Here is a 10,381-nt window from a genome sequence, read left to right on the forward strand (position 1 = left end):
GAGCAGGTCTTACCTTGAGGCACATGGTTCGAGATGACCAAAAGAAGTATAAATCCAGAATAAAAGAAAAGAGAAAAAGTGAATCCAAAATGCAGAAGCAGATGAAAATAAGGACTGCTCAAGACATGACTGAAATCACGAGAATTGCATTTTCCTGTTTTGATCAAAAGAAGACATAAAAGAATAAACTAGCACGTGCAGCTAGCAAGCATCAAAGATCAGATCGGAGTTTATGTGAAGAACCAGTCAAGACACAAGATCAAATTTCAGAAGACTTATAGATAGGATCTTGTATTTTTCTTTTCTTTATTGTAATTTTTTCTTTTATTTTTGATGTAATAAACAAGATCGCCTACCAGAGCTTCAACGGAACCTCACTCGACTCCTCAGCTCAGCATTTCATCTGTTTCTTTGAACTACACGAGACCTAATTCCCCTATAACCTAGGATATATAGGCCGCCCAAACCAGGACTCAGTTGCACCCTATCTTTTATGGCAAAAAATTAGTCATATTGCTCATCTTTTCTTTGCCTGAAAACTCTTCATGCTTCCAAGCAAAGAGGGGCATGCTGTGAACACCTAATTTTTTACCATGTTTGAATTCTTTTTCCCACTTATCTCACAAATACCTCACTTCTCACCCATCTTCCCGTTCCCATTTCACACGTGCATTCCCATACCCATATTCCCGTGTCCCCCACGCCTGTCCCCCATCCCACTCTCCTTTGTCCCTACCCCCACTCCCTTTTGCTCCCCACTCTTTGTCCCCCATATGCTCCCCACTCTTTGTCCCCCACATGTTCCCCACTCACAACCCATATTCCCCCCATAGACACACGACCCCTCACCCTTCCACTCTTCTTCTCCATCGACACACATTATTACACATTCTCTAGATAAGTCATATATTTAGATTAGTAAAAGAAAAAAAAAAGAGGAGGGGCAACAAAATAAGAGGAGATCTTTGAACAAGGAAAATAACATGAAAAGTGGGAGGAAGAAACAGAAAAGATTCAATTAGATAACAAGTTTGAGAGATTCTCGTGTAATTAGGAGGTCAAGTTTTCGTTCGTGGCGTCGGGTTCGACGTTGCTGCTACTTTGTCCGACTTGAGTTTCAATATTGGATTGGAGTTGTACTAGTTCTCTTTCTTGTATTACTGGAACTTTTTTTTTGCTAAGGTTTTGATTCTATTCTTCTTCACTGTTATTTCTTAGTTTTATTTAGAGCATTAGTATTTGGTTCCTTTTATTAGTAATTTATTTTCTTAATTTGTTATTTTTCTGTTTGAGAATATGTTTCTGAATTTTGTTATCATTCAGTTTATTTGGTGAAAGACTAAAAGAAAGAGATTTCATAAGAGATGAAGACTAAAACGATTACGGTGATGATATAAATGTTTGTATAGTGTTAAACTTAGTGGTCAGTTAAGCTTGCACAAATTATACTATGATATTAGAAATGAGCGTATTTTTCAGTCATTCTTATGAATAGGTCATAATCTATAATAAATTTTTCTTTATAAGATTGTAGTAAATTTCTTTTATATAATAAAAAAAAATTCTTCTTTGAGTATATATTTACAACTGTTAACCACTTAGCCATGAAAACTAAAAAAAATCAGGTATTAATTTTAGTAGGAATACCTTATAAGTTAGAAAATCTTGTTAATCCTATCAATTTCTCTATGCCTTTAACTTCACTGCATGTTACTTTAATATTGTGATTAACTATCTTAAATTAGTCTATGAATGTATACTTCTATTAGTTCACTGTTGAAGAATAACTTCTAATTTTCATGAGCTTTATCTTCATTTTATGAACTTTATTTGAATTGTTTTTTTCGTTGTTTGTTTTTGTTAGCATAAATATTGTTCTTTGTAAATTAATTGGACGTTTCACATTATAATATATATATATATATATATATATTCACATTTTTATCATGAATTGGTTCAAGGAAGGATATAGCTTATTTGGTCTAGACACATTGTAAGGCCTGTCAATAGATACATGCGGGTTAATTAATTCAAAGCTCGCTATATAAAATATATATATTATTAGACTAAAGAAATAATTGCGGGAGAGAGAAATAGTCATTAACTAATTCAAGAATTGTTGCAATAATTAAAAATATACAAATATATGTATTGGATAAGAAGGGACTAATAAATGGAATATTTTATATACGCTTAAAAGTTTTGGATGTACTTTAATTATTAGCTCATGTGTTCATACCCGAACCTTGGATTGATATGCTTAAGTAATAAAAGGGTCATGTGCGTATTCCCGCGTCTTGGTACCTTTGATTTTAAAATAATCATGTGTACATTTCGTACCTTGGTTTAACATCCTACTTCAAAGAAGAATACTTTGTGTGCGCACCGCATCTTGGTAAACACAATTAATAATTAATTAAGTGATAATAAATAAACCATAATCAATAAAATACAAGAATAGTTAAAAATAATATAAGCCAAATATAGTCAATAAAGCGACCGTGCTAGAACCACGGGACTCGGGGAATGCCTTACACCTTCTCCCCGGTCAACAGAATTCCTTACCCGGATTTTGTTTTCGCAGACCAATAATAATAGAGTCAAACCTTCCTTTGAATAGGAATTCAAATAAAAGGTGACTTGGAACACCGACAAAAATAAATTCCAAGTGGCGACTCTGTAAGTAAAATAATCTTTATTTTAAATTTGTCACTTTAATTGGAAAAACTCTTTAACCCACAATTCATAATATATATTATCTTTTGAAGGGGTAAAAAAAAGGGGCGTGACACATGTAACATGGTCCATTTGTTAAATATTTTGGCAACTAAGAATTGAATATGGACTCCAATGATTTTAGTCGTGGGGGATTAAGCTTCTTGTCTAGTGGGTATAAGCTAACTTTATGGTTTATTTCTGCTATGAGCGTAAGAAAATAAAAAATAACTCTAGCTATCTGAAACTTTATTTCTTGCTGCATTTATTTTGTGCCTAGCTACTTCGTGACACATTTTATACAACGGCCTTGAAGCCAGAGTACCTAAGCATTGAATGAGAGTGTGATAACATTACTTTTATGAATTGCTTGTCTTAGGGTGTGTCACATTATCTAAGAGAAAGTTTAGAAAAATGCATATGTGCTGAAGCTGTGATAAATCGCATAAATAGCATGCAGCACACAAGTGATAATGTTGTACACTAGTAACATGTCTGAAGATGGACAACTTGCAGAAAATTATTATCTTATTTTCGAGGAATACCATTTTCTTTTTCTGTTTTACTTCATTAAAGTAATTTGATAAGGGTGGATCTGCTCGATTGACTATATTATATAGAGATGTTAATTGTTTTAACATAAACTTTGCTTGGTCATATTGTCCTTCGCACTCTTATTAAATATGTTTCACGATCATTTACTTTAATGTTGCCTTGGACACCTTTTGACATTATATTATGAGAAATGTCAAAGTGATCATGTATTTTCTTCCCTTCATAATAGGAACAAGGCTCTCAAATAATACAAATGCCGTCGACCAAGGAGTTTGAAGACGCTTTGTGTTTTATTTTTTAGTCATTATTATATACGTACAATGACAATATGAACAATAAAGTATTGTATAGTATTTTATTATAACTTTTTAGTAATTGATGTATTTATAATATATAGCTTGAGAAATATTTTTGGTGTTTGTTGATTAATATGGAAGCTTTTGGTGTTGTAACTAATATTTGTGTATTTTTTTTTCGGAAGTGTCGCATCTGAAATCTATTAGAAATTTTGGCTATTGTAATTTGAAAGAAAATGTGGTTTCAGTGGCGACAAAGGTTGCCACCAAAGGTTATTCTTCAGCAGCGACTTATGTAACATCTCCTTTTGTGAAACTCTTTTATAGCATATTTATTTTCTTTTAGTGGTGGGTAAAATCGCGACAAATATGTCACTTTTTATGGCGACTTCAATTGTCGCCGCAAGTAACATTTAGTTACGGTTATTGTTGCAGCAAACTTGCAGTCGCTACTAATGGTATTTTGTGGCGACTTTTGGAGTTGTTGTGGTGACAATAAGATAGATTTCTTGTAGTAAAAACATGTGTACAATAACCAGGGGCGGATGCAGCTAAATAGTACCAGGTTCATATGTGGTCCAGAACCGAAATATTGTCTTTTTGGACTCAAAATATTTTTTTTAGGTGGAAAAAAAAATTTAGTTACCAAAATATGTAAAACGGGGTTTGGGGCCAGAAGAGGAACAATGTAAAGGACAATAGAAAACGTAGTTGTGAACCGCATTTTTGTAAAACGTGGTTTTTAATCGCGTTTTTGTAAAACACAGTTTTGAACCGCGTTTTATCTTAAAGTCTCAAACGGTCGTTAAGGTAAAATGTGGTTCAAAATCGTGTTTTACATATTTTGGTAACTAAGTTTTTTTAAACCTAAAAAAGTAATTTGAGTCCAAAAGGACAACATTTCGGTTCCGGACTCGTTCATCTGAACTCAGTACCTTTGACGTGGAGTATAAATTCATGTATAAAATCCACTAAAATTATAGCAAAGAATAGATATGAACTCATAACTTAAAAATATAATGGGTTCAATGCTAAAAATCTAAGAGATTGAACCCATAGAACTTAAATCCTGGATCCGTCTCTGACAATAACAAACATGAATTTCTACTAGACACACTACTTATCGATCAGATCATCTATTCTTTATGTATAGTATTTGGGCCTTCACTTGTAGCGGTCAAAATTGGTAAAAATTGCACGGGGCGCCCTATTTGGTCGTCCTCATTTAACATATACCCATTTTTTAAAAAACTTTTAACTTGTATCTACTTTTTAAATAACGCCAGCCCTCTTTCTCCTAGGGGTGGGCGTTTGGTATTTCGATTCGGTATTTAAGAATTTCAGTTCGGTATTTCGGTATTCTGTTTATCAATTGTGTATACCAAATACCATACCAAAATATTTCGGTACGGTTCGGTATTTCTTATTTTGGTTCGGTACGGTTTCAGTTTAACAATCAATGAATAATCAATGCTAACAGTGCACATGCACAATTGAAATTTCCACTCTAAAAGAATCTGTTTTCTGATATATAACAGTGCACAACTGCACATGGCTGATCTGAATCTGATGGCACATGCACAATTGAATAAGTGAAAAGCAAAAGCTGAACAAGACAACAACTTCTTTACAATCTGCAGTTCCACGCCAGTATATTGTATATCATATTATACAATATTACAATCTGCATTCTGCAAGCCGGTATTAGTACACAAGTGAAAAGCAAAAGCTGGCCAACTGCACAATGCACATTACACAACTATATTAAACAACTTAAACACAGTTGACAGTTCAATACTGCAATCAACTGGCCAACTGCACATTACACAACTTAACACTTAACACAGTACACAATTGAATCTGTACACAACTACACAACACATTACACAACTTAACACTTAACACAGTACACAGCCAAACCATCTGAACAACATCTGCAAGCATGAACTAAGATGCAGCAGCAGAGAAACCAGTGATTGAAATTGTGGCCAAGTGTACCAGGAACACAGCAAATCCAATAGGCAATGGTGCCAAAAGAGGGACATGTAAATCCCTAGCACTACGTTTAGCATCAATAGCAGAGAAAACAGTGTAAACAAGAACGAAAGTGCCAACGATCTCAGCACCAAGACCTGATCCCTTTGTGTAACCAAGATTTACAACATTGGCACCACCACCCTTTGTTTGATAAAGAGTTTTGCTGAACCCTTTGACCACACCAGCACCACAGATAGCACCAAGACACTGCATCACCATGTAGAACACTGCCCTTGTCAACGACAGTTTCTTTGCCAAGAACAACCCAAAGGTCACTGCTGGATTTATGTGTCCTCCAAAAATGCCAGCAGTACAGTAGACAAGGGCAAAGATCATGCCCCCAAAAGCCCAAGCAATGCCTTGAATACCAACAGTGGAGCATTTGGACTCAGACTTTGAAATGAGTTTCGAATATAAAATTAATCTTCGCTAAAGAACATCGCTAGAAATCTTCATCAAATTCATTTCCATCGCTAGAAAGTAGAAATCGCTAGAAAGTAGAAACATACCTTTGAAAATTGAAACTATCGCAAGTTCACAACAGCAACATCTTCGTTTTCCCGGAATTTGTGAGGAGTGAGGACTGAGGGGTGAGGAGTCGGAGCTCGGAACCTTGGTAAATTATTTACGATTAGCAACCTTGGTAAATTCTTTACGATTAGCAACCTTGGTAAAAATCCAACAAATCCCATCACAACAAAACCGATCGATGTACGAGTAGCAACCTTGGTAAATTCTTTACGATCAGGCTTGTGACATCTTTTGACGAGCCTAACGCTGTCTTTGGCGAAATCTCTAAGAGGATCGAACACATAATCGAGAGCGTCCCTTTGCATTAGATCTGATCTGAAAGAAGAAGAAGATCAGGGTTTCTCTTTTGTATCTGAATTGGACAAATGACCTTTAGAATGGGGCTGGGGCGATGGGCTGGGTGTTTGGGGCTGGGGCGATGGGCTGTGCAGTAATAATTAAGAAAATGTCTTTTAAAAATCGGATTTTCGGTATTTCGGTATACCGAAATTTCAGAATTTTAATACCGAAGACCGTACCGAAATTGCAATACCGAATTGGACCGAAATACTGGAAAAACCCGAAACCGAAATACCGAATTAATTCGGTCCGATTCGGAATTCGGTTTTTCGGATTTTATGTCCACCCCTACTTTCTCCTCCTCCTTTGTTTTCTTCTTTAAGTTACAAAACAAATTGGTATTTTTATCTCCAGAAGCAATGCTGCTTTAGTTATAAGGTCAATTTTTTTTAATTAAACAGTTCGGTAGTTGTACTTCTGCTCCAAATTTACAGCAAAATTAGTCTTAGGAAAAAGTTTAAGTTACCAGTTGGGTTTGTTTTGGATTGCTCACTGTTGAAAAGCGTTTTTGTAAGGCCAATTGTTTGTGTGCCCTTTGAAAATATATATATTTCTTGGTATGATTTTTGTGCAATATATATTCATACGCCTCTCTACTTATTTTTGTTTGTTTGGGCACCGTTATTCCTTTTTTGTCTGAGAGGACATATATCGAGCATCTTGTGGCTTTCTTAAAAAACACAACTTGCTCATTCTAGTCCACTTCAGCTAATAGCCACCAGCTACAACTAAGGCAGAACAGCAAAAATACAGCTAGAAAATTATAATTGACAAATACAGCAAATTAACAAAAACTTCAGCTCTAGAGCTAAGTTCACCAGTTACAAAGACAAAAACTTCAGTTCTAGAGCTTAAGTTTCCCAGTTACAAAACAAAAACTTCAGCTTTAGAGCTGAAGTTTCCAGTTACAACACAAAAACTTCAGCTCTAGAGCTGAAGTTTCCCAGTTACAACACAAAAACTTACTCTAGAGTTGAAGTTTCTAGTTACAACACAAAAACTTCAGCTCTAGAGCTGAAGTTCGTCAGTTACAAAACAAAAACTTCAACTCTAGAGCTGAATTTCAGGCCCGGCTACTAGAATGCTGAAGTTTTGCGTGATTGTTTTTGCTACTTCAGCTCCGTGTGCTGAAGTTATGCGAAAAAGCGGGTACGGTTGTAATTTTTTTTACAAAGTGGGCACAAATTAAAATACGACACAAAAAACAGGTATAGATGCAAATGCCCCTCAAAATTGTGAGGCCCAAATGTAAACAGTACTAATTAACTAGTATGTCAAACGGTATATTGTCACTATATGTCAGTATGAAAGTTTACTGCTGTTTTAATTTAATTAGTCTGTAGGCTTGTGATTATTAATCGGCGGCTTTCGGCGAGGCCCACTTCTTCCGCTGTAGTCTTTGCTCATAAGTCTTGCTACTTCATTTTCAGCATCACGAAACTCCTTTGTTCTATCCACCTATCATAAATTCAGTATATTAAAAGGAAACTAATAAAGAAGGGATACAATTATAGGAGTATATCTGTAATTAGGCAATATAAAAAAATTTATATCAACGCTCAGTATAGTTTAACGTATGTTATAACATGTTATTTACTTTATCTTTCAGGTTTTCAAAGTGATTAACTTAAGCTAATATTATTAGAAGTGGTACATTACCAGTGCACAAAACTTAAACTCTTACGGAAAAGCTGTCATCTAGTATTATCTTAGGTTGGGAGTTGGGACGTACGTAAACTAAACTGATTTTGTTCATTTCTATAATCACTTAAAAAAATTCTCAAAATATAATATCACTTAATTACTAAGCAAAAAATAAGAATCTTTTGAGATGTGTGTCTGTTAATTTGTTCCCTTGGAGGTCTGTGAAAGAGAGAGAAGAAAACCTGAGCAGTCATGGGATGTAGTTGAACTAGAGGAGGAGCCTTCTTTGATTCACTTGTAGCATCTCCTATATATCGAAACATAACCCTAACATTCAATAAATAATTAAACGAGGAAAATCCAAAAGCTACGAATATTTCCTTGCCCAATACATCAATATTGCCTAATTAAAATCGATAATGTTAAATAACTATTCATAATAGGTGGAACTAGTAATATGAAAAATAAGGCAATTAATAATATTCTATAGGGTAACTCAGTCCACTAAGCTCTCGCTAGCTATGCCCGGGATTCGAGGAAGGGTCAGACCACAGGGGTCTATTGTAGCCAGTCACATGCATTTCTGCAATAGGCTGTTTCCACGGGTCGAACCTTTTAACTCCTGGTCACATGGCAACAACTTTACCAGTTACGCCAAGACTCCGCTTCAATAACTTTCTATAGCATGTTTTAATTGATGTAAAGTTTTGTTACGACAGTGTTAGTAGATATTAGTTACTAACCTAGAAAATAGACTTGCTATATAGTTGTTGTGTACCTGCAACATTTGAAGCTCTTCTGTCAGATATATGCTTTTCTTTCTTTACCTTACTTGAAAATTGATCCATCAGCATTTTTCTTCCCCGAGCAGCTGAAGTAATGATAATATAGTCTGGAGAATCCTGTTCAGATTTGTCAATAGAGATGCTCATGAGCTAGCATACAAAAAATACTCCTACTATTAATAAGTAAAAATCAAGAATCGAGAATTGACGGTATTTGGCACAATGAGAGTCATTTTCCATGGAAACTGTTTTCTATTATCCGGTTGACGAGTGGAAGATATTCTTTGAAAAAGAATTACTATATATTAAATAATAATAATAATAATATTTGAAGTGAGTTTTGACGAAATTTTTGAGTATGAAAAATTAACAATGATCTACGCACATGTTAGTTGAAGCAAGTAATACATATGAGATTAAGAGTGATTAGAGTTGCAGGAAAATTGAAGTCCCGGAAGTGAGGAAGTCATTTTAATTTTTCCTTTCAATGGAAAATATGTTCCTCGGAGATAACTAATTAGGGCAACCCGGTGCACTAAGTTCCTGCTATGCGTGGGTCCCGAGAAGAGGCGGACCACTAAGGGTCTATCGTACGCAACCTGCAAGAAGCTGTTTCCACTACTTGAACGCGTGAGATAACTAATCAAACACTGAAAAATGATTCTTACATAAAAAATAAAAAAAATGCTTCCGTTGTACCAAAGCAAAGGGAAAAGCTTCAAAAATCATACTTACGTCTTTTAGAAGAATTGCTTCTGTCTCTGTAGTGGACAAAATGGTGACAAAATTGCTTCTTTCTCCTACTTCAGAAGGGAGGGGGGGGGGGGATGGCCAGTTAGTAGTAAATACTGTAAAAATGTCAAAATATTAGCCAGTATAGAGAACATATATAGTGTACTTACGTAACTGAGCATGTCCTGAAGAGGACTGTCGTAGAACTAACAAAGCAACGATCATAACGTGGAGTATTACCAACACAATGAAACTAAAAACTGAAGCCATTCCGGAGGAGAAAATTCTTCTTTTGTTAAAAGCATAAAACATTTGTATTTCCTCATGAAAAAAGAGAGGCAGTAAATATATAGTAGTGTATATATATAGAGAGAGGAGAAGCATATATAATACTCCCTCCGATTCAATTTATGTGAACTCATTTAACTGGGCACGGAATATAAGAAAACAGACAAGACTTCTGATCTTGTGGTGTAAAATGAGGCACATATATTTTGTGTGGCAATAAATTATTGTGTAAAGGTAAATTATTTCTAAATAAGGAAAATGGTCATTCTTGTTAGCACAGACTGAAAAGGAAATAGGTTCACATAAATTAAAACGGAGGGAGTATTGGTTTTTATAGAGTTCAAAAATCAAAGTTGAGTCAAAGCTGAGGTCCCGACACCTGTCTTATTCTAATATGAACCCTAATATCTTACAGTACTTCGGAAATCTCTATTCATAAATTTTAAGAATCTTATTTTT

General features: G+C 35.0%; 2 protein-coding genes across 2 annotated transcripts; both read right to left on the reverse strand.

The window, feature by feature from the left end:
- Nucleotides 1–5,513: 5,513 nt before the first annotated feature.
- On the reverse strand, nucleotides 5,514–6,439 carry LOC138882663 (aquaporin PIP1-2-like). Its single transcript, XM_070163276.1, has 2 exons — nucleotides 6,143–6,439; nucleotides 5,514–6,032 (listed from the first exon to the last, which is right to left on the reverse strand). The coding sequence occupies exons 1-2, from the start codon at nucleotides 6,437–6,439 to the stop codon at nucleotides 5,514–5,516; spliced, it is 816 nt and encodes a 271-aa protein (XP_070019377.1).
- A 1,366-nt stretch (nucleotides 6,440–7,805) lies between these two features.
- Nucleotides 7,806–9,904, reverse strand: LOC104245918 (uncharacterized). Its single transcript, XM_009801627.2, has 5 exons — nucleotides 9,805–9,904; nucleotides 9,638–9,705; nucleotides 8,896–9,019; nucleotides 8,360–8,424; nucleotides 7,806–7,931 (listed from the first exon to the last, which is right to left on the reverse strand). The coding sequence occupies exons 1-5, from the start codon at nucleotides 9,902–9,904 to the stop codon at nucleotides 7,806–7,808; spliced, it is 483 nt and encodes a 160-aa protein (XP_009799929.2).
- Nucleotides 9,905–10,381: the final 477 nt, after the last annotated feature.

Source organism: Nicotiana sylvestris, chromosome 2 (assembly GCF_000393655.2).
Source record: "Nicotiana sylvestris chromosome 2, ASM39365v2, whole genome shotgun sequence".
NCBI classification, from domain to species: Eukaryota; Viridiplantae; Streptophyta; class Magnoliopsida; order Solanales; family Solanaceae; genus Nicotiana; species Nicotiana sylvestris.